We start from the raw sequence: 25,782 nt of genomic DNA, 5'->3' as shown, positions 1-25,782 counted from the left end.
GAGCAACAGGAACTCTCATTCACTGCTGGTGGGAATACAAAATGGTACAGCCACTCTGGAAGACAGTTTGACTGTTCGTTACAAAACTAAACATCCTCTTACCATACAACTCAGCAATCATGCTCCTTGGTATTTATCCAGGGGAGCTGGAAACTTATGACCACATAAAAACCTGCACACAAATGTTTATAGTGGCTTTATTCATAATTGCCAAAACCTGGTAGCAACCGAGATGTCCTTCGGTAGGTGACTCGATAAACTGTGGTATATCCAGACAATGGAATATTATTCAGCACTCAAAAGAAATGAGCTATTAAGTCATGAAAAGACACGGAGGAAACCTAAATGCATATTACTAAATGAAAAAACCCAGTCTGAAAAAAGCCCAGGTTTTGCTGGGAACATAAAATTGCTCTAAAAAATAAATTCTATTAAAACCCAAAAAAGCTCATAGCCATATAGTGCCTGCCATATACACAGCAGTGCTCAATAAACTGCAACTATTGTTATTAAAACAGGTACATTAGAAATATCCTAAATGCTTCCACAAGAAATGAAGAAATATTACTACTGTAATTATAATACTTACTAAGTCAGTTTCAACATTTATCCTGATAAGATAAAAAGCATCCTTCTCAAACAGGTAATCCTTAAGAATCCATGACATAACTTGGATGAATGATTCTAAATCTAATATATTATTTTTCAAAGTTATCAAGTAAAATGTAAAATGACTAAGGATTCAGTCACAGCCAGTTACTTAATAAGTGCAAGTTTTACAGGCTTTTATGGTCATTATTTAAGAAAAAAGTTCAACTAAAGGAAAAAAAGACATGCATCTCAACAAAGAAATGGCAATACCAAAAATAAATATAATCATTGAATTATGTTGGAAATGATATGGTTTGAGCAAGAGGTAGAATTCCTACCTATAAAGCAATCATTTCTCAGAAGAAAAACAAAGTCTACAGTTTCCTTTTTTTGTTTACCTGGATGAGTCATGGTGACTGGCTCCTCTTTGGATTTATTATTGTAGATGACTACAGCAACTGCATTGTGGAAAGCAGCCCGTGATATTTTCTCTTTAAAGGTGCAATTTCCCCTCTGCATCAAGGCAATCCACTGTTTGATGTTAGGAGGGACAAAGAACCGTGTTTGAGGATCACAGCCCAGATGATCAGCAACTAAATAGATGAGAAAAGAAAAAGAAAACAGACATTAATTTTTTCCTCAAGTAAATAAAATCAATCAAGTCTTCATCAAAGTGCTCAACTATTCTCTGGATACCATACAGCTCTACAGCACTTCAAGCAGCTCACTGCCAGCAGAGCTATAAATACATCCACAAAGGACAATGCAATGAATCTGAATCTATATCTGCACAGGGAGAGAGATGCTTCATTAAAATGTTACCTGTAATGCAAATTAAAACCGTGAAAAATTCTGTTTAACTTTATAGATTGACAAAAATATAAAAGACTGATAATATCCAACGTAGGCTGGTGAAGAGAGGAGGGAAAAAACGCAAATACAGAGAACCCCCCAGAAACCCAAGTGACTGAGCTACCCTGACTTTTGCTCATTCATCTGCAGTTACTCATCTCTTGATCCCCATCTCCCACCATCACCACAAGGAGACTGATTTTGCTTGGGGTAAATGAGGAAGCCAAACTAAACTTTGGTTCAGTTACCCAGCAGTCTTGTTGAAATTCAAGCATGCTTGAACCAATTTCTCAGTAAGTGTCAAAGGAAATTAGAAAAGTTCAGGCCTGTATTTGAAAGTTTAAATTAGCTAAAATAACATGAAACTAGAATTAAGATGTTATTCCTCTAATTTATATTTACTGGTAAATATTACCCTACAGTTTCACATTAGCATACATATATTAACTTACTATATCCACTTGTCTAACAAGATACATAGAGACACCAAAACTATCCCTTGGGACAATAAATTACATGGTCATTGTCCTAGATTTGGAGGGACAGTTTTTTCAAGTACATTTAAATTTGTACTTGAAGCTCATCAATTTCTGATCCTGCAAATACGGTAATCATAGCTCAGGCACTCTTCGCAAATCTTAAAAAGCTGTCCCGGTTGCTCTTTCCACTCCTCATTCTCGCATTTATAACAGGTTAAAATGAAAAGGGAAGGGCAGTTCAGAAGGAGGAAAAAAGTCACAAATGTTATTTTGAAGACTGCAGGTATGTATGCAGTGCCAGAGGACAATGGGCCCAAGCCCTTCCTGGAGCCGGTCACCAGTACTTCGAGCGCTGAGAGGGAGGGAGGGAGAGGACCACAGCACAAAAAGGTAACACTAGAAGCAAATAAATAATGAAAATATTAAATAAATATTAATCAATAATAAAGTGTATAAAAAGACAACACCAGTGGGGAAATGTTTGCTTTCTACACCCCAGAAGCACATTGCTTAGCAAAAGAAATTCTCTTATTATCATGGTGATGGATGGCAATGAGAGCATATTTGCTACCAGGGGTCTCCTAATACACAGTAAGTGGGAGATAAATGATTTCACAATTCGTCATGGTTGATATTGTCGACGACTATGACTCATCCTTTTCCTTAAACAGTTTCTGCACTCTGAAACTTTAGTCCTTTCTCAGTCAAATTAAACAGAAAAAAGCTTATGTCATGATTTTAGTAGTCAACTATTGAAAGACACAGTCAAGGCATCATGAAACTTTGAAATCCTGAAACAGACTTTACTTTCAGTAATATCTGTTTCACAGATAATTATGCTGTTTAAAAATATAAGCGTTTAGCCAATGTGTTATGATAACCTCACTGTCTTGGGAAAATTTTCAAGAATATCTGAAGAGATCTGTATGCTTGTCTTCTGTGAAACATTCACTATTTTTCCTGTGACTTATCCTGTCCTCCCTATGATTTCTTACTCATTCACAGTGCAGTAAAGAGAAAACAACACAGTTATGGAAGCAGCAAGACCTGGGGTCCAAATTCTAGATCAACGATTTCTTAGTTGAGCACTGTCACAGGTTCAATTTTCTGATCTTCTATTTCTACTAATTTATAAAGACTGTATGTGTCAATCCCAATCTTCCAATTTGGGACTGACACATACACACTACTGTATATAAGACAGATAACTAATAAGGACCTACTGTACAGCACAAAAAACTCTACTCAATACTCTGTAATGGCCTATATGGGAAAAGAATCTAAAAAAGAGTGGATACATGTATTTCTATTACAGATTCACTTTGCTGTACACCTGAAACTAACACAACACTGTCAATCAATTATACTCCAATTAAAAAAAAAAGATTGAAATACAATTCTTACCTTACCAGAGTTACGTATGTGAAAAAGTCTATAATAATTCTTCTACCCTTGAGTGCTGAAAAAATTAACTTCCCTTCCCTTAGTTTTCTGGGTGCCATCCTATCTTGTCCTAGTGATCCAGCTTGGTGCCATGGGGATGTTCTACACAAATGTGTGTGAAGTCTACCCACAGCCCGGCAGCACACCTCCACTCCATACCCTTTGCTCCTAATAACTACCACTCTGTTTCATTCTTTCTCCCTGATGCTCTGACAGTATCATTGTCAACTTAGAAGAACAGCAGTTCACTAATTGTCACAATGTCTAACACTGAAAAGACACCGAGGGGAGCAACAACAGAGCAAAATCAAATACACTGAAGGAAAACTTTAAAATTCTCTTAAGGAATGCCCACCCACTAAGAACAGATTCTATGAACAACTGCATTATCAAAACAAATGCCAACAACAGACTGTATGAGCAAAAGAATGTTCCTGCTCCCCCAAATTTATCCAAATCATCATTCACAAAAGGTCTTTGAAAACATTTGTATCAGTAAGAATATAATATGCAATAATAAGAAATTCCAGTTCTTGTTCAAGGAAGTAGTTATTCAGAAAAAGAAAATAAGGGGTTTTCATAATCAGTACCATGGTACGTTTATTTTATCTATCTATTCTTTTCTGTAATCAAAAAATAACTTGAACAATGAAAATAATGTCAACAGCTCTAAAACAAATTCCCAAGAGGACTGATGACTGATTGTGATTAAGTAGCACTACTGCAAAATTTAATACCAGTTGTTTATACTTGAAGCAATTTATTAAGTGAAGACATGGTAGTATGGCATAAAAGATCTATGAACCAGTAAATTTTTTTCATTAAAAGTCATAATGAAAATGTGAAATTATAGGTGATATAAAATATTAAAGTATTTTACAATTTTATTTGTCAATTATACCTCAGTAAATCTGGAAAAAAATTTTACATCACTGAAAAACTTCAGTTTTTTTCTGTATGGCCTTTCCTGTTGAGTCCAGAAATAGTTACAAGACTTTTATTTATTCCTTGACAAGAACCAAACAATTCTGGACAGGAACAATTATGGAATCCTCACCTCAACGAATACTAACTTAAATGCTCAGCATCGTACTAAATACCAAAGAGAAATACAATAGAACCAAACATCTTGGTCTTAAGTGTTAAAGAACCACTAAATGTATTGAGGAGGCATGCCTGTCACAGAAATTAAATATCAGCTAGGTAGTTTAAAGTGCCAACACAGAGAGTGCTTAGGAATTTAGGAAAGGAAAAGAGCAACATAATGGTTCAAGGTTTAGTGGAAGTTGGAGGCTAAGACACTTGAAAACTGCTCAAGCAGAAAGGAGGCGGGTGTACAAGTGACTAGCACAAGAACACAGAACAAAGATTAAGAGCCTCTCTCAAACTCTTGTGAAAATCAAATAAGATGATATATTGAAAGGCTGATATTAAATATATGAATATTTAAAGGGCTCTCTGAGTGGATAATAAATAAATAAAATCTCTCTTCCCTACCCCAGAGCAGCCGGAAGTTCTCCACTTTGATTAATTTCACTTAATAATTTCACACCATTTCTTAAAAATGCAAACACTCCATCTGCTAAGTAGTGATGTCCACATTGTTGTGTGGGTGATGTTTCCTTCTGCGCCCTGAGAACTTGCAAGAGCCTTGTGGGGCTAGGGCACTGATGCATGGTTGCTGGATTCCTTAGGCACGCAGCACAGGTACCCCAATGTGACACTTGCTCTCAGAGGCTGCGTGTCTTGTTTCCTCCACCTTAAATGCCAGTCCCACCACTCCTTTGCTGACCACCTCCTAAGCCTCAGGATTGTGCTAAAATATCTTCTCTGGAACGCCTTCCCAGTCTCCTAAGGCTGAGTTGGGTGTTTTATTCATGTTTCCATGGTACCCTGAGATTCCATTTATTTTAGCATTTATCACACTTTATTAGTAACTGGCTGTTTATTCTAAGTCTCTCCTAAAGCATGAGATCTAGCATCTCTGCCAGTATCTCTGGCATACAGCAGACACTTAACTTACCTGATGACGGGAGCAAGAGAAGAATGACAGAGGGAGATTAAGCAAGACCTGATATAAAGAAAAAGCTGTGCGAAAGACCTCTCTGTTTCATGTGGTAATGTTCTGACAGGGGTAATGTTCTATCAGTTGTTTCCTACAAAAGAAGTAAAAATAAAAATGAGCCTAACTAGTTACCCTAAATTTAGATGTTTCCATTATCAGTATGTTCTGATTATTTGCTTTTCTGTTTTCACATTAATTATAATCTCTTTAATCTTTAGATTTCTTACTTCTACCTTGTCTTTATTTTCCGTTTGTTAAATTTTAATTTTATGATTCAAAGGAAAAAATACAATTCTTTATTTTTGTTCCCAACTTTTTTTTTAATTGAAGTATAACTGATTTACAATATTGTACTAGTTTCAGGTGTACAGCAAAGTGATTCAGTTTTATATATGTGTGTGTGTGTGTACGTGTATGTATGTGTGTATATGTATACATATATATATCCTTTTTCAGATTGTTTTCCATTATAGGTTATTAAATGATGCTGAATATAGTTCCCTGTGCTATACAGTAGGTCCCTGTTGTTTATTTTATATATAGTAGTGTGTATCTGTTAATCCCAAATTTCTCCCTCCTGCCCTTTCCCCTTTGGTAACCACAAGTTTGTTTTTCACCCAATTTTCTTAATTTTATACATTCAGCTACTGGACTTAAGTATCTAGCTTTCATCCCTTCACACTTCCATGGATAAATTTACTTTCTTACTATTTCTACACTTTCACTGAAATCTAACATCTTATTTCTTTTTATTACTTATCTTTATCAGTTGTTTAGTCTAGTTGAAAATGTTTACTCTTCCTTTTGTTTTAACTTTCTGCTAACTTATTTGCAAGTTTCAATTTTTTCTCTTAACCTTGTATATACTTTTTAAAATCCCCCTACCCCATACTTCTGTTATATTTTTTTTCTGTTAGGATCTGTTATCATAATGGCCTGCAAAAGTGATCTGGACCCTAGCCCTTCTTGATTTCTCAGGAACCTTGTATTAATGATCATTCCCTCTTTTTCTTTTTCCTCTCATTTAAACCTGCTTGTCTCTTCCATCTTAAAAATAAAGGAGAAGAAGGAAAGATATCTCAAAAGACTCCATTTTACTGCCACTGTTCTCAAGAGCTGCCTGTACCTGTGATTCTCATCTCCTCAGTATCCACCCCATTCCTCATCACATTTTAATCTCTGCACCCAGCCACTCCACTAAAAGTGCTCTAATTAAAAGGCACCAATAACCTCGGTGTTGCTAAATCCCAGGACATGCCTAATCCTCTTCCAAACTGACCTCGCAGTAACATCTGTCCCAGCTGAGCACTCTTCTCTCTTGGCTTTCAGGGCTCTCATCTTCCTGGCTTTCCTCTTCCTCCTCTTCCTTCACAGCCCTCCTTCCTAGTCTTCTTGACTGACTCCATTCCCTCCACATGAACACTCAAACCACTTGGACATAGGTCTAAGACTCTCCAGAGCTAGAATTCTCTCTACGTTGATGGCAGACTTTTTTTTACTGGAATAACGATGCTCACTAACATTTCATGCCAATCAGCCCTTTTCTGAGAAACTATTTTTCAAATTTTACTTCTATAAATCCATAGTTTCCAATATATACAACTAAATCAGAATGCTAAGAATCAGGAGAGGAATACAGATAATTAAATGCAGGGAAGAGATGGTCTTGCTTTGATGAGCTAACAGACATTCTTGAATGTCTTTACTGGTTCACACAGAAGGAGGCATAGGAGAGCACCTGTAGGCAGGTGAATGGACAGTCACTTTCTAATTTATTTGTTTCCTGGCAGCTTTGCCCCACTTCCAGGCAAGGCCATGGGATCACCTTGAGGTTTCAAATGGATTCTATCAGTTGCCAAAAAAACCCACCCCAAACCAAAACCAGAAACAGAAACCTAATTTAATTTGGGCATCACCTCTACACAGTCATGCTTTAAGTGACACCTACTTGAGAGCAAGCTTTAGGGGGGAGGGAGGTAGACAGACGATCTAAGATGAGGCACACAGAAGTTAAATTACATATGAAGGAGAGGCCTTTTCTCTGTTTTCCACAGGATGTGAATAGGAAACATGTGACTCCAGTTGTTGCTCGCAGTCATTTTGTGATAAAGAGGGGAACAATCTTAGGATAAAGTTAAAGCTATGATGACAAAGGGACACTGAAAGGGACAAGATCCTTGGTAACACTGCTGAGTGCTGAATCTCTGAACCCTGAAAGCTGCCCTACCTTGGAGTTTCCAGTTCTGACACAGGATTAATGTCCTCCTTATCTGTAATCAATCTAAGCAGGAATTTGTTACTTGGAGCACTCACACTTCTCATGTGAGTCAAGTGGCAAAGGTCAAGACTGGGGCTTTATCCCTGCTGAGGGGCTCTCTTAATCCATCAGGATCCTTGGCAACTCAAACCCACCAAGAAGATCAAATCATAAGAAGAAAGCTTCCTGGAAAAGTCCTTTGACACAGGGAGGCAGCTGTGATGCCAATTCTTTGCCTCCCTCCTTCGAGGGGAGTGGTAGCTATTCAGGAGTGGAGAGCTTCACTTGAAGACAAACATTTTTTTTTTAATATCTTTATTGGAGTATAATTGCTTTACAATGGTGTGTTAGTTTCTGCTTTATAACAAAGTGAATCAGTTATACATATACATATGTTCCCATATCTCTTCCCTCTTGTGTCTCCCTCCCTCCCACCCTCCCTATCCCACCCCTCCAGGAGGTCACAAAGCACCGAGCTGATCTCCCTGTGCTATGCGGCTGCTTCCCACTAGCTATCTACCTTACGTTTGGTAGTATATGAAGACTAACATTTAAAGCAAGGGTTCTTGACAAGGATACATGGGTAGAATCCAGGAGGCCAGGGAAATCGTCTTTATTTTCACTAAACGCTAACTGACATTTAGCATTTTCTTCATCTGTAATTCTGTAACCAATAGCAACTACATTAATTTTTGTTATCTCAAAATACTGGTAATTAAAGTTATTAAACCCACACCAAGAGCTTGTTACTTGATATGTTAATAATCACATCTATTACTATGTCACAAATATTTTAAATACGTTGATACTGTGTTTCAGTATACTTGGTTTCCTTTAATCCTATTTACTTTTGTACTGATCACTATCCTGAGAAGAAGTCCACAGTTTTCTTTTTCACTAGACTGCAAAAGGAGTCTCAACTGCCAGGTTTAGTTTGTTTAAGTTATATGACATATTTGTATCTGTTTCTATTACTTTACTTTGTTCTTATTATCCCTAAGCTTCTTTATACTACCCCCACCCCCACTTCTGAATGAATAAAAAAAATTTTCTTTATTATCCTCTTTATTACCCTCTTTTCTTATTACCCTCTTTTCATACTCAAGTTCTATTTTTTAGAAGTTACCCTTAAAAAATTAACATGCATACCTGATAAAAAGTTTACATTTAATCAATGCCTCTATCTTCTTCCTTAATAACACAAGGCTCTTAAAAGGGCTGCCATAACAAAGTACTATAAACTTCGTGGTTTAAACAACAGAAACTTATTCTCTCACAGTTCTGAAGGCCAGAAGTCTTAAATCAAGGTTGTTGGCAGGGCCATCTTCCCTCTGAAGGTCCTAGTGGAGAATCCTTGCTTGCCTCTTTTGGCTTCTGGAGCTCCAGGTGACCTTGGCTTGTGGCTGCATCACTCCAACCTCTGCTTCTGTCTTCACATGGCCTTCTCCTCTGTGTCTGTCTCTTCACTTCTGTCTCTTATAAAGACACTCATCATTGGATTTAGGACACACCTACGCAATCAAGGATGATCTCATCTAAAGATCTTTAATTTAATTACATCTGCAAAGACCTTTTTTCCAAATAACGTTTCCACATTCACAGGTTCCAAGGATTAGGACGTGAATGTACTCCGGGGAGACGACCATTCACCCCCGCTTCAGAATGAGACTCCAACCACCACCTTTCATCGTATGTGTAACTGCCCACTATGCAGTTCCACCTTACTTTAATTATCCCCTCAATGTTTCATACAGTCAATGTTTGTTAAACTTTACCTACAGATGCTTGTCAGTCCTTACATTAGTCAGGGTTCTCCAGAGAAACAGACCAGTAAGATATTTCTGTGTGTATAAAGAGATTTATTTTGTAAGGAACTGGCTCATGCAATTACAGAGGCTGACAAGTCCCAAGATCTGCAGGGTAAGTCAGCAAGCTGGAGAATTGATGGTGGAGTTCCAGTCCGAAGCCTGGCAGGCACGAGACCCAGGGCGCGATGATGTTTCAGTTTAACTCCGAAGGCAGGAAAAAGCCAATGTCCAGTTTGAAGGCAGTCAGTCAAGACGAATTCTCTCTTATTTGGAGGATAATCAGCCCTTCTGTTTCATCCAGGCCTTCAAGTGACTGGATGAGGTCCACCCACAACAGGGAGGGCAACCTGCTTTAATCTGCTTTATTCAATCTATCAATTTATGTGTTAATGTCATCGAAAAATACCCTCACAGAAACACCCAGAATGATGTTTGACCAAATACCTGGGAACCCTGTGGCCCCGTGAAGGTGACACATAAAATTAACCATCACAGTACTCCTCACATCTCAATTTTCCCTTCTGTGTTTCCTCCTTCTCACTTATTCTACATCTTTTAGAACTTCTTTCAATGAAGATCTTTAAGGGTAAACTTGCTTTTTCAGGTAAACTTGTCTTTACACATCTGAAAACTTCTTTCACTTTCCCTCATTCTTGAATGATAAATTAGGGTAAAAAGTCTAGATTGTTATTGTTCTGTTAGCACACTAAAGATAATATTCCATTGTCTTCTGCTTCTCATGTTGAGAAGAGGCTGAACAAAACATTTTAATTATCTAGGCTCTCAAATGTTACCTACTTTTTACTTTTGCATCTAATATTTTTAAGAAGTAAAATAAATATGATCTATTAATCACCAATTTTAACCTCTTCGGATATATTCTGAAGAAACAAACTTTTCACTACCTTTTCATATAGAATTTTAAAGGAAAAGGAAACAATATAATATCTTCTGTACACCTAGAGTGCTGGATATATCAATCAACATTGCAAGAAGGGTCATACGTAGCTGAACTGTCAGCAAGTTTAATTGCCAATAGCTATCCATTATCGTTTGTCTTCTATACTTAGTTACTGTAGATCTCAAATGGATTTTGATTATTTTTTACATCCTTAGAACTTATATATATCTGTTGGATGTTCTCCATGACATAATAAAAAGCATCTTAACAGTAATTTTAAATGATGGCTAACTCAAATCACTTAACTTGAAAAGTCATGTTCAGAAATAATTTCTATTAAAACTGATGTAACAAATACTTCATGCATAAGAGATGCTATAAATCAAAATAACTAAAAATCACTGCTAGGTCCTTCTACAATCATGGTATCATAGTACACATACACAAGTGCTAATTATTTTATCCACAGCACTCCCCATTCCACAAAAGCATCATAACACTGAATACAACTATTTCTGAGGCTCTCTTTTCTGCTGGCTCCTATCCATCATGTATTCCTCCCACCACAGGATGGTTCAACATCCACAAATCAATGTGATACACCACATTAACAAAAAGAAGGATAAAAGTCATATGATCATCGCCATAGATGCAGAAAAAGCATATGATAAAATTCAGCATCCATTTATGATAAAAACTCTCAACAAAGTAAAATGGGTAGAGAGGGAATGTACCTCAACATAATGATAAGCCCACAGCTAACATCATACTCAACAGTGAAAACCTAAAAGCTTTTCCTCTAAGATCAGGAAAAAGACAAGGATACCCACTCTTGCCACTTTTATGCAACACAGTACTCGAAGTCCTAGCCAGTGCAATTAGACAAGAAAAAGAAATAAAAGGCATCCAAATCTGAAAAGAAGAAGTAAGACTGTCTCTATTTGTAGATGACATGATATTGTATATAGAAAACTCCAAAGACTCCACCAAAAAACTGTTAGAACTAATAAACAAATTCCATAAAGTTGCAGGATACAAGATCAATATATGTAAATCAGCTGTGTTTCTATATACTGATAACAGACTATCAGAAAGATAAATTAAGAAAACAATCGCATTTACAATCACATCAAAAAGAATGAAATAGGGTCTTCCCCCGTGGTGCAGTGGTTAAGAGTCCACTGGCCAATGCAGGGGACATGGGTTCGAGCCCTGATCCAGGAAGATCCCACATGCCGCAGAGCAACTAAGCCCATGCACCACAACTACTGAGCCTGTGCTCTAGAGCATGCAAGTCACAAATACTGAAGCCCGCGTGCCACAACTACTGAAACCTGTGAGCCTAGAGCCTGTGCTCTGCAACAAGAGAAGCCACGGCAGTGAGAAGCCCTCGCACTGCAATGCCCCCACTCGCTGCAACTAAAGAAAGTCTGCGTGCAGCAACGAAGACCCAACGCAGCCAATAAAAAATAAATAAATAAATACATCAAATCTAAAAAGAATGAAATACCTAGGAATAAACTTAACCAAGGAGGTGAAAGACCCGTACAATGAAAACTATAAGACACTGACAAAAGAAACTGAAAAAGACACAAATAAATGGAAAAATAATCTGTGCTCACAGACTGGAAGAATTAATATTGTTAAAATGTCCATTCTACCCAAAGCAATCTACAGATTCAGTGTAACCCCTACAAAAAGTCCAATGACATTTTTCACAGAAACTGAATAAACAATCCTACAATTTGTATGGAAGCACAAAATACCCCAAATAGCCAAAGCAATCCTGAGAAAGAAGAACAAAGCTAGAGGCATCATGCTTCCAGATTTCAAACTATATTACAGGACTACAGTAATCAAAATAGTATGATACTGGCATAAAAACAGACACATAGATCAATGGAACAGAATAGTCTCCAGAAACAAACCCACACATATATGGTCAATCAATTTCCTACAAAGGGGCCAAGAACATGCAATAGGGAAAGGACAGTCTCTTCAATAAACAGTGATGGGAAAACTGGACAGCCACGTGCAAAAGAATGAAACTGGACCACTATCTTACACCATACACAAAAACAATGGTCCTTGTTTCATGCAAATTTCTATTGACACAGTTCCCCACTATTTCTTACATTTCACAGGTGCTAGCTAAGTGTGTGATATTGCTGTTATCCCTTGAATTAATGATGTTAGTTAAAAGAGATGACTCATTCTCATGAAAAAAAAAAATTACGGGCTAGGAACAATGTCACTCACACTAACAGGAGAAGTATTTGTCCAGAGGCTAACTAACCACTGACTGAAGGAAGGACTTTAAGTGAAATTGCTGAGGAAGGAGGTAAGAGAACATGAAAAAAAAATCATGAAATCAGTCCCTATTGAGGACAATTAGAAAAAAAATAACACGGTGAGAGACTATTCATATAAGAAAACAAATGAGAACAGGAAGTTTAAAGTTTTCATAATCTGAGATGTTTGTAAACCAATAAATGTAAGTAATGAGAAAAATATTTAAAGTTTATCCTAAATATACAAAATAACCAATGAGATTTGTTGAAGTGGGTCTCAAGATTGGCCGATAATAATAGAAAAGAATACTTTACCTAAGAACCTACTATTCGGAGGAAAAAAGGAAAAGCAGTTATTTTACATCAAGACAATGTTCATCCTTCAAGAAAATTTAAGTGAAAAGAAGAATTCAGAATATGTCTGAGAGATAGAAATGAGACTTTGACGGGGGCAATATACCAAGGTCAACTGGCCAAATGGAGTAAATACAAAAGTTCTTTACAGATCACAAAACTGGCAGACAAGATAGAGTACTGATAGGGGTTCCAGTCATCTACAAAACTGCAGAAATCGCATTTAGCTAAAAGCAGGATGTCTAACAAGTTCCTGATCTGCTTTACTGTTCATTTTGTCTCCCAAAGGATAATTGCTAGGGGTAACCAGAGGAAAATGCTACCCAGAACATAACATATACCCAGACTGTGAAGTGACTAGTAACTTGGAAGAAAGCAACCTATCATTTTACAGTACGCAAAACCCAGGGCAAAAAAGCTGGGTAATTACAAATCATCTTGATGAGAAAGGAAATGAAGAAGCCAGCAAGAATGCACAAGATAAATTCAACTTTAAGGAAGACTCGTACAAAGTAAAGGCCAATGCAGGATGACAATACAGACTTATAAAAATTCTCCCCAAAACTAAAAAGCCCAGAAAGAGTTGAAAGTTGCCGATAATGACAGGAACAAGCAAAGGGGCTTCTCTCAATCCCTTCCCAAAAGATTTAAGTTTTTTCTGAGCAAGAAGAATAGGAAAGAAATAGGTCCACCGCTCAGGGCCAACAAAACAATGGATGAAAACATTTCTCAAAAACTTTTTTGCTTGTTTCCCTGTAAAGGAGAACAACCTGAGAACTAAGACGACCAGAGCAAGGCTAAAGCACCCTGGAAATGGGTTGAGTTCATAAGAAAGCAAATATATTCTTAGGATAGGTCTCCCAGTTCAGTAAAACTGCTGTTCATAGCTTGTGCATTCATGCTGGTTTCTTCAAGTAATCTCTCATTCCATTAAAATAATTTATAATTACCCAGCTTTCTTTGCCCTGGTGTTTGCAAACTTAAAAATGTTATAGTTGCTTTCTTCCAAATTTCTAGTCACTTTGCTTTACATCATCAAATGCAAAGACTACTTCCCAGTCCTCAGCATGCCATCCTCCTCAGCAGTGTCAGAGGTAGCAAACCACTTAACTTTTAAGACAATATATATTTCTTTGGTCTCTTCCTTCTCCTTCTCAGTCTTCTTGGCTATCCAGTTGTCCCAGCACCCTCTGTTGAAAAGACTGTTCTTTTCCTCACTCAATTGTGTTGGCACCTTTGTCAAAAATCAATTGATCATAAATTAAGGGTTTATTTCTGGTTCTCAGTTCTATGCCATTGATCTATATGTCTATGCCAGTCCACAGTGACTTGTAAGTTTTGAAATCAGGAAATGTAGCCCTCTAATTTTGTTTTTCTTTTGCAAGATTGTTTTGACAATTCTACGTCCACATACATTTTGCTGGCCAATTTCTGCAAAAAGCCAGCTGGTATTTTCTTAGGGTTATTGAATCTGTAGGTCAGTCTGGGGGAGTGCTGTCACTATAACAGTATTAAGTCTTTAGATTCATGAACATGGGATGTCTTTCCATTTACTTAGGTCTTCTGGAATTTCTTGTGACAGTATTTTGTAGTTTTCAAGGCCAATGACATTTTAAATGATATTAAAAATATATTTTCTAATTGTTTGTTCTGGCATACAGAAGTACAACTGACTGTGTGTGTGTTTGTATTGATCTTGTATCTAGTGACCTTTCTAAATTTACTCAACTTTAAAAAAAATCACTCTGTAATAATAAATGAGAAACAAAGGTTTAATGACATTTAATTATGGATTAACACAGGCTGCCTTTCTCAATCCATGGCAGATGGTTGTGTATCTCATATGATATCTGAGGTATCCTGAATGAAGAGTGATCCCACAAATGTAAAGCGGATGTCAGTGACTCCCTCACACATGTGTTTTTTCAGTTTATTGCAAAATAGCATATATACTCAGTTACATGGATTTATACATGATACCATCTACTTTTAACTAAATGTCCCTCATTAAATGGACAATGCCTTAAAAACATCCCTACAAAATAAAGCAAAAATAAATTGGAAGAGCTGACATTTCTACTCTTGTACAACCTCTTTTTAGTTACCATAAAAGGTTTTAAAAAACCCAACTAATCAGATTTGTAAAAGAAAGCCCCCAAATTAGAAATGATCATGAAACACTATTAGAAATACACTTATTACAGCTGTTATTAGCTATTAACCTAAGTGTTAGGCTTTAAGGTACTATGTCAAAGAAGACCAATAGTGTGGTTTAACATTTCTAAGTATAATACATATATTGGGGATAAATGTACACGCACAACCAAAAAAGTCTGTGCCCCAGTACTACAGGGAATGGGTTAGAGAGGGCACCAGTAGACACAGGGAAGCCAGTTAGGAGGCCACAGTCTAGGTAAGAGATTAGAGAAGGTTGCAATGGATGTGGAGAGAAATAGATACATTTTAGAGATATTCAGGAATTTGGATCAACAGGACTTGGTAATTAATTAGATATGAGGGGGTTGGGGTCTAAAGATGATGTCCTAGTTTCTGGCATAACACACTGGGTAGAAGGTGGTGTTGACTGAAACAGCAAACGTTGGAGGAGAAACAGATTTTTGGAGGAAAGATGATGAACTGTTGTGGACATACCAGGCTTGAAAGAAAATTGAGAGGGAGAGAATAATTCCACTCCCTAAGCATACCTCCAATAAAATGTTATATATTTTATGTAACAGAAGACATGTACACCATGTTTATGACAGCATTACTTGTAACAGTCAAAAAACAGGCAACCCACATGTCCTTCAACAGCAGAATAGGTCAAATGTGATATATTCATGCACTGGATCACTGACAAAACTATTGCTATATGCAATGACATGAATTTATTTCACCAGTATGATGTGAGCAAAAGAAACTAATCACAAGATGAAAAAGAATACATACCATGATTCTATGTATATAAGTTAAAAAGCAGGCATAATCTCTAGTGTTCAAAGTCAGGACAGTATTTACTTTTGGGGAGGGAGCAAGGGAGAAGTAGTGATTGAAAGGGGACTCCCAGGGAGCTCTGTGGAGCCCATAATGCTCTATTTCTTGACAAGGTTCAGAGTGACGTCAATGTGGTCACTGTAGTAATTCATCAAGCTGTGGACTTATGATGGTGTATTTTTCTGTGTATGTTATAGCAGACAAATACTGTATGACTCCATTTATATGAGGTTTCTAGAGTAGTCAAATTCATAGAGACAGAAAGTAGAAGGGTGGCTGCCAGGGGCTGGGGGGAGAAGGAAAGGCATAGCTTAATGGGTATAGGGTTTCAGTTTTGCAAGATGAAAAGACTTCTGGAGATTGGTTCCACAACAACGTGAATCTAGTCAACACTACTGAACTGTACATCTAAAATGGTTAAGATGGTAAACTTCATGTTACATGTATTTTACCATAATTAAAAAGTAAACGAACAAACGAACCAATCAACCCTTCAGTAATTTTCTACTCCTCTTGGGATAAAGTCCAAAATCCTAACACAGCCTAGAAAGTACTGACCCACCTTTTCACCTCTGCTGTATACCACTCTTCCCCTTACTCTCAACTCCTTTCAGTTTCTCAAGCACACCAAGGGTTTCTTTGTACCTTTGGTCTTCATATATTTTCCTGGCCTGAAATGGTCTTCCTTTCTGTGCCCCTTTTAGTTTAATATCTGCTCCTGCTTTAGCCTCAGCTTAAACATCGTTTCTTCCGAGAAGCCTGCCCTGAGCATCCTAGACTGGGTTAGTTCTCTCATTTATGCTCTCTCAGCATCCTGATACTTTCCCCAAGAATTATTATTAAATTATTACTTGTGTTATTATCTGTTTAATGTTTGTTTTCACCACTAGACAATACACAGGGGCTGACTCACCTTGCTTCTTCCACTAGACAGCCACCAGACAGCATGAAGGAACTTCTTGTCCTGCCTGCCGTACACGTGTTTAATAATTATTTGCTGAATGAGTATTTGAAGAGCTGTCCCACATGAGTTTAGGATTTCTGATCCAGATGAATTATAGTCTGGTGACAACATGCAAATGAGAAACTGCATCATTGACAATGATCTTTGAGCAATCATAAAAGAGAGACATTAGAAAACTAACCTGTGTAAATAGCACTCCAATATTTATAAACTGATAAAGATGGACTGTGTAGATTATGGGCTAGTTAGGGTACTATTAATCCCTAGAAAAATTTCAGAAATAATTATTCAAGGAATAATTTGTAGACACTTAGAAGAGGAAGCTATAATCATGGGGTGCTTGCACAGGTTCACAATGTGTGGGAGACAGAATAATGCCCTCCTCCCAATCCTCCCAATGTCTCCATCCTAATCCCTGGGACCTGTGAATATGTTAGGTAACATGACAAGAGGGAATTAAGGTTGGTAATCAGTTGACTTTAAAATAAAGAGATTACCTTGGACTATGTGGGTGGGCCCAATGTAATCACAGGGTCTTAAATGTGGAAGAGAGGTAGGAAATCAGAGTCACAGAAAGCTCTGAAGATGCCTCACTGCTGATTTTGAAGATAGAGGAAGGGGCCATGAGCCAATGAATACAGGCAGTCTCTAGAAGCTGGAAAAAACAAGGAAATGGATTCTCCCTCAGACCATCCAGAAGGAATACAGTCTTGCCCAACACCTTGATTTTAGCCCAGTGAAACCCATTTAGGACTTCTCACTTCCAAAACTGTAGGATAATAAATTTGTGTTCTTTTAATCCACCTGGTTTGAGGTAATTGATTACAGTGGCAATAGGAAAATAACATACTATTAAGCCATAAAAATGCACTTCTTCTCCTTCCTAGCAAATCAGAAACAAAGTAAATACAATATATTTGTTTTTTTCCATCAAAGAACTTGATTATGTCTTTTATGATATCATAAGACAAAGAAATATGTACTACATGCAAAGTCAATAAAGTAAATTAGAAAATGGTTAAATGCCCTCCCCACTCCCCCAGAAGTGCTGATTAATGGAATAATGTCAACCATCTTAGAAGGTTTTTAGAAACACACTACAAGGGTCTGTTCATTCACACTCTTCCGATACTTTTATCAATAACTTAGAGCAGCGTTCTTAACTTTGGGTCCGTGGACCACTTGAGGCCTCAACAGGCATCTGAACCTCTTAAACTTTATTGAAAACTCTGTGTACATATACACAAATAAGTATTTTTCATCAGAAAGGTCCACAGCTTTCATTAAAGTCTTAATAGGAATCCATAATCCCAGAAGGTTAAGAACCACTGACCTACATGAAGACACAAGAAGTATGCTCATCACCTTCACGGGTGACACAAAGCTGCTAAAAAGAGTAAAGACTGGATGAAAAATCAGGATTCAAAAAGTATCCTGAAAGGCTGAATGAACAGGCTGAACCCCATAAAGGTAAAATCACTTGGCTTAGGGCAGCCTCCATGAAAAAGACCTAGAAGGTCTAATCAGCAGTAATCTCAGTATGAGTCAGTGATCAGGGCTACCAAAAGAACCTACATGACTCTAGGCAGGTGTTCAGAATGATGGAAAAAAAGCATTCTACTCTTTTCTGCATTGGTGAAACCAAGTTGCAATACTGTTCAATTATGCTTTTCTCTTTGGGCCGCCATAACAAATGACTACAAACCTGGTGGCTTAAAACAACATAAATTTATTGTCTCACAGTTCAGGCCAGAAGTCAAAGTGAAGGTGTTGGCAGGGCTGGCTCCTTCTGGAGGCTCCAAGGGAGAAATAGTCCCATGTCTCTCTCCGAAGCCTCTGGTGGTTGCCAGCAATCCTTGGCACTCCCTGGTGATGGCAACTCCTATCTCTGTCTACCTCTATCTTCCCATTGTCTCTCTGTATCCTCTCTTCTCCTTATAAGTACACCAGTCACTGGATTTAGGCTCCACCCTAAACTAGTATGATCTTATCTTGATCCTTAACTACTTACATCTGCAAAGATCCTATTTCCAAATAAGATCACATTCTGAGCTTCCAGGTGGACATGAAGTTTTGTAGGACACTATTCAACTCACTGCATCCTTTAAGTGGAATATTGCTTTCTATGGTTTACAATACCATATTCTTAAGAATGGTCAATAGAAATAGGAATATGAAGTCTAAGGGTTAGAGGACTTGAGTCAGACAAGGAAATTAACTACTGTCTACAAATTTTTGAACTGCCTTTTTTTCCTCCAAAAGAAAAAAAGACTTTCTAACATTCTGTTTTCCAGAGATGAATGTGGTAGATTTCTGTCACTCATTTGTTCAAGCTTGAGCTGTAAAACCATTGGATAGTAATGCTGAGGCCTCAGATGGGTGGTTAGACTTGATGATCACTGATGACTGTTAAGTTCTCAGATTCTAAAATTCCTTCCCCATGTCTCCATCTCCATGGCCCTTTTAACTGGCCATTATACAGTATCAAAGAACCATAAAGCTCTACTAATACAGCAAACACTGTGTGGGAGAGTAGGAGGTAGAGGTGAGTGGGATGCCAGCAAGAAGGTACACATTGTAAAGAAAACTCAGAAGCCCTAGGAACGAAAGAATATCAGAATACAGGTAGCTTCAGCATGGTGAGCAAGGGTGAGATGAATGGCCTGAGGAAAGGAAAGGCTGGAGCCAGACCAAGCAGCAAGTGCCTTGTATACCACAGTAAGGAGTTCAGATTTCCATTCTAAGGACAATAAGAAACCACTGAAGGGTAGTTTAAGCAAGGAGTGACATGACTGGGTGAAGCTTCAAGATCACTGTGGCTACCAGGGAGAAAAGACTGATGGAAGTTAAGAGAAAAAGCAGAAAGACCAAAAAAGGGTAAGAGATGGTTGCTGCCTGTACCAAGATGGCAGGAGTGAAAATGGCAAGCAATAGATAGATATGATACACCCTGAAGGTAAACTGTGGAGGATGGATCAGATGTGGAATGTGAGGAAAAGAAGCCAGGATGAAATTTGTTTAAATAACAAGAGCGGACAGCAATGTCATTTACTGAGATGGAGAAGACTGGGGAACAGTGGTAGCAGACTGGAAGGCAAAAAATAGATATATATCAAAAGCTCCATTTGAAGCTTATCAATCTGGAGGTGTCTCTGAGAAATTTAAGTTAAAGATACCAAGTAGGCAGTTGAATATACGAATCCAGAGCTCAGAGGAGAAGATTAGGCTAAAAGTAAAGATACAGGAAGCTGTCGCAGGAGGCATGTGGAGAGAGGAAAAAATTGTTGTCACAAAGAGTTCTCTTATTTCTTTACAAGAAAATATTTTTGGATTACTGGATATTGTTAAGTGCCCATTTATTTTTGCTTAAGTTTTATGATCTCAAACCTCAGTCAGTTGGGTTCTAAGATTTTTCTCCAGCAACATTCAGCTGCTTGGGTGACAGAAAGCATGGAGAAGATGAATGGAGAGGAGCTCAGATGTTGGGAAAACAGGGAGCTTCTTCAAAGAAAAAAAAATAGGGGGCAGAATTCATTTGCAGTGCACACAGGGGAAAGAGTGGGAATCATACTGTGTACATGGATTAAAAAAAGACAAATTCACCCAATGGCATACAGCAAAGTGCACCAGCCCCATTCACCCCATCACCCCCAGTCGCCAGAGGCAACCACTTTTAACTAGCTCTTTTTTAGTTCTTCCGGTGGTCACCTTCCACTAGTTCTAAAAAGGCTTACAGCCATTATTTCCTGGTTTCTCAGCTTTAGACATTGTGTGTGGATTTACGATGTCACAAATTAGGATTCTGCTCACTTAACACTTCTCCATCTTCCCTCTCTTCTGATTTTATTATTTCATTATTTTCCACTGCAGTTAAACCTTTCTAGTTTCTGCAATTACAGACTATCTCTTGAATCCTCACCTGTGAGATGAGATGAAGATACTGGCCCTCACCTGTCCCTAATATCTCCTTTCTCTCTTCTATTTCTCCAGCTTTGTCATCTATTTATAATTGTATACTCTTAAGGTTGATAACATTTCCTTTCTGGTCTGCAATTATACAGGTTTCTCTGCTACACAAAAGTCGAGCATTCCTGTGAAACCTTTTGTAAGCCAAAATAGCAAAAAGAGAAGAAGCAATTACTGCAGGACACATCTTGCTAACGGACCCACAAAATAAATCAAGATAGAGCACAGATGCTCACAGACACGGTTCACAGCTACGGCAGCTCAATGTTAAGATGCTGAGTGTCGTTCCGGGGCAGGAGCTTGGCGGGGCCGCTCTCACTGCTCTGGGTGCAGCTGTCTCTACACTGGCTTGTCAGGCTACAAAACAAATGCTGAATGCTATTTTCGCTTCTTGCCTTTTTTCCATTAAAAGCGAAAATCCTCTTCAGATTTCTGAAGAGGAAATCAAAAATAGGTACTAGGGCTTCCCTGGTGGCACAGTGGTTGAGAGTCCGCCTGCCGATGCAGGGGACACGGGTTCGTGACCCGGTCCGGGAAGATCCCACATGCCATGGAGCGGCTAGGCCCGTGAGCCATGGCCGCTGAACCTGCACGTCCGGAGCCTGTGCTCCGCAACGGGAGAGGCCACAACAGTGAGAGGCCCGCATACCACAAGAAAAAAAAAAAAAAAAAAGGTACTAATGTAGGTCTTTTGTAAAAGCAAAGTGTAAAGCGAACTTTCAAAAAGTGGAGATTACCCATAGTTAAGTCTTCATGCTTTAACTACAGATTGATCTTAAACAGTGAAAGCCAACAAAACCAATAAAAGCATTAATATCATCATGATAAAAATATCATACAAAAGCCAAGTCCTGTCCCTTTCTAGGATTTACTAACTGCTCAAAACGATGACACATTTTAGCTTGATTCCTGTTAAGACAAGAACACTTGGTCTTAGAGTTCCTCTTTTCTTATTGGTGAAAAACATGAGAGTTCCTCTTTTCTTATTGGTGAAAAACATGCCCTCTTCAGTTATTTCTAGTGTCTTCCAGTTTTCTACTCATTCTAACCACTGCTTGGAATTCATTCAGTTCTTCTTGAAGCTAGGGAATAAACTTAAAAAAAATACCAACCTTAGACACATACTTGTTCACTTTAGAGAGTATGACTTTCCCCCTATGGAGAAGGTTTTATATTAAAAATAATTTCAAAAAAATGAGAGAGAAAAGAAAATGAGAAATGTCACCCACAATCCAATCAACATAACACAACCATTTTAATCTTTGCATATTACTTTGAGTCCCTGTCCACTGTAAGCATATTTAACACAGTCACAGTTCAATCACTATGCATTTACTTTTGTAGGATACAGCCAGCTTTCACAATGATCCCCTTTAATGGCTATGTAACATTCCACTAAATAGATATATCATAATTTATTAAACCCACTTGGGAAGCGATACAAGATGTGGTTAAAGTATAAGCTCTGCAGTCAGACAGACCTACATCAAGTCCAAACTCTACTGAATCACCACAAGATTCAGCTGGTGGATTACCTCACTCGCTTTAATTCGTCCAACACTAATTACCAGTGCCACCCTCCTATGTTCCAGGCTCAACACTAAGCACTGAGTATGCAAGAGTGGACACTGAGACAGGATCTCTGCCTTCAGAAACAGACAAGATAGATATATAATTTCCAACCATGTTAAGTGCTATAAAGAAAAAAACCCACTAAGTGCGAGACTGGAGTGCCTTAAATTCCCACCCACAGAATGAGGATATAGTACTACCGAGAGCTGTTACAAGTATTAAATGATAATCCATGTACAGTATTTGGCACCATTCTTGGTACACAGTAGTTACCCAATATATATTAACTATATCACTGCCTGGGATAAAGAGAGAACACCAAAGCAGGAAATACCATCCTCTCAGTATACTCCTTCCTCTGTCAATATAAATCCTGTACTTTTTCAGGTTTGAGTTTACTGCTAGAAGTTTGATGTGGGTCTTTTTTAGATCCATTTCTCTCCTTATTATGTTCAAGTTTTCTTTTACCTCCCTGAACAAACTGAGTATATTTGTTATAGCTGTGTTAACATCCTTATCTGCAATTCCATCATTTGCCCCATTTCTGGGACTGTTTCTACTGCCTGTTTCCTGTCTGGTTATGGGTCATGTTTTTCTATTTCTTAGCTTGTCTGCTAATTTTTGATTGGATGCTAGTCTTGGATTTCATGTTTTGGGGAGCTGGATTTTACTGTATTCCTTTAAATATTATTGGGGTTTGTTCAGGATTAGTTACTTCGAATAAATCTGATCCTTTTAAGGTCTGCTTCTAAGCTTTGGTAGGTGGGTCCAGAACAGGCTTTCTCCAGGGCTAATTTGGCCTCACTCCATGCCTTGTGCATCAGGTCTTTCTACTCTGATTAGTGAGAATATGAACTATTCCCAGCCTTGTGCGAACTCCAACAATTCTTCCACCTGCTAAGTTTTAACAGTTCTCCATAAAACGTGCAGATCAGTACTCAACCAAAGGCTTGAGGGTACCCCTTTGCAGCTTTCCAGAGCTTGCTCTCTGTGCAGCTCCCTCCTCTCCTATACTTGACCTCCTCACACATTCAAGCTGCCTTTGCCTCCCTGAGCTCTGAACTCTGTCTCATCAACTCGGGGAGACCACCAGATTCTTTCTGGGTCCCCCCCTCCCTGTGCTGCAGCTTGGAAACTCTCCAGGAGGTAAACTGAGGCGGTCACAGAGCTCTGTTGTTTATTTCCTTTCTCTCAGGGATCACTGTCTTGTGCTGTTTTTTGACCTATTTCTAAAACAACTTTGTCAGGTTTCCCAGTCACTTTAGGTGGCAAGATAAACCTGGTGTCTGTTACTCCATTATGGCTGGAAGCAGAACTAATCAAGTTTGACTTCAACTTCCACATTTTCAATGGAACTTCTCTAGACTACAAGTCCAAATAATTTTTCATTTCTCTGATCTTTGTACCATTTACGATCTAGCATAATAACAGAGGCCCTACAGTATATTCTGTCCATCAACACCCCACCATCCCCCATCCCACCATACAGCTTCCAGCAATGCCTGCTATCAGTTTCACTACCAGACCAAGCACCACAGGATTAAATGCAATCACATATTACAGTGGCTTGCTAGTGACAGGCACAGTCCTAGGTGTTTGGCTGAAACAAAGAAGACACTGTCCCTAATTTCCAAGAGCTCACAGTTTGGGACAACTGAGTAATCAAATTCTCACCCATAAATCCATAAAATAGTTTTAATGGGAAAAACTAAGGTATAAACGAACCTTTAGAACAGGGATTGTGGGTTGTCAAAAGTTTTCTTAAAGGGCCAGAGAATAAGTAGTTTAGGCTTGGAAGCCATACAGGCTCCTGTAATAACTGCTCAACTCTGCCGGTGTACCTTGAAAGTAACCACAGACATGTGAGTGAATGGGCATGGCTGTGTTCCAATAAGCTCTGTTTACAATAACAGGTGGCTGGCCCCCTGGCTGGAGTTTGCAGACAGCTTGCACCACCTTCTACAATGGCATGTCCTGTTTGTGCCATCCAGACAAGACTGATCTCAACAAGAAAACCAAGTTCTCTCAGGTACAATTACATACTATGTCTTTTGCACACACCACAGAACCTGTATAACACAAGCACAGTGTAGGTGCTTATCAAGGACTTTTTAATTTACTTCATTTGACATTTGAAGGGTTCCCTTTATTTCACTCAAAATTGCTTCCAGCAGTAAAGAAATCTACACTTACTATGCTTTATGGAAAAAAATGAATGCCTAGTGCATAAAATACTCTAAGATGATAAAACAAACAAATGTTGATGATCCTGACAACTTAATTTCATTTTGTAAATAAGTCAAGGTTGCTATACATAAAAGAACCAGCTGTGAGGACTATCCATGCATCCCAGTGATGTGGACATGGTCCAAAACACTACCAGACTTCTTTGAGAATTATCTAAAGAAAGAGTTCACAAGCACGTTAAAAAACTGCATCAAAAATAATTTTCAATTGTCAAAATTAAAATCTATCCAGAAAAGAAAAAGATTTGGTATATTGCATGTATTTTTCAAATTGTTCAATCAAAAAGATAATCTCACAAAACAAATTCTAAGTGTTTAAATTTGTTTTCATTGTTGTACAGTATGTATGTATATATATGCACACATACACACCCATGTGACTGATGTGAAAAAAACAGTATCCTTAATGGGTTTATTCCGGCAGGTTTGTTTAACAAGATTTGTCTTATTACTTTACAGTCACACTTTGTTCAAGATGGAGGGAATCCTGGAAGCCATCTAATCGAACGTTCCTTCAAATGAAGGATTTCCCTTTTGTAATATTCAAAACAATGCTCTGTAGTTTGTTCATCTCTTAAAACTCATAGTCAGAATTGAACATGAACTAAAGGTGTGCTTGGCCTATAACGAAGTGCGACCAGTGCCACCCAGGATCCAGATGCTCAAATGCATGCAAGATTAGAATGAGCTCGTCAGTGAGCAGGCTTTGTCCTGTGACATGCAGCTCTAAGCCTCATCTCCCCTCAACTCCCTTCCCTGCAGCTAATTTTTTTTTTACCCAAATCAAGACTACATATTCATTCCTATTAACTTTTTTCTTAGTTTCAGCCCACCATTCCATATACTGAGATCCTAAGGATCCTGTAGTCCAATATTTCAGTTAAATATGCCATGTCTTTATCAAAATCACTGGCACAACAATCAAAGAACTTCACAATGTGAAGAATAACAGGAGGAAAAATTGAAGGCAACAAGTATAGACAACACTTTGCCATAAAG

At 38.1% G+C, this 25,782-nt stretch overlaps 1 protein-coding gene across 2 annotated transcripts in view; it reads right to left on the bottom strand.

The window, feature by feature from the left end:
- The window catches only part of RNF130 (ring finger protein 130), a 107,784-nt gene that overhangs the window by 77,547 nt on the left and 4,455 nt on the right, over nt 1-25,782 (bottom strand). For both annotated transcript variants that reach the window (XM_082649753.1, XM_082649754.1), the window contains exon 2: nt 990-1,184. In XM_082649753.1, the coding sequence (XP_082505879.1) occupies nt 990-1,184 (195 nt within the window). The remainder of the gene's footprint in view (nt 1-989; nt 1,185-25,782) is intronic.

Source organism: Grampus griseus (genome assembly GCF_964374135.1).
Source record: "Grampus griseus genome assembly, chromosome: 3".
NCBI classification, from domain to species: Eukaryota; Metazoa; Chordata; class Mammalia; order Artiodactyla; family Delphinidae; genus Grampus; species Grampus griseus.
This window is presented reverse-complemented; position numbering and strand designations above follow the sequence as displayed.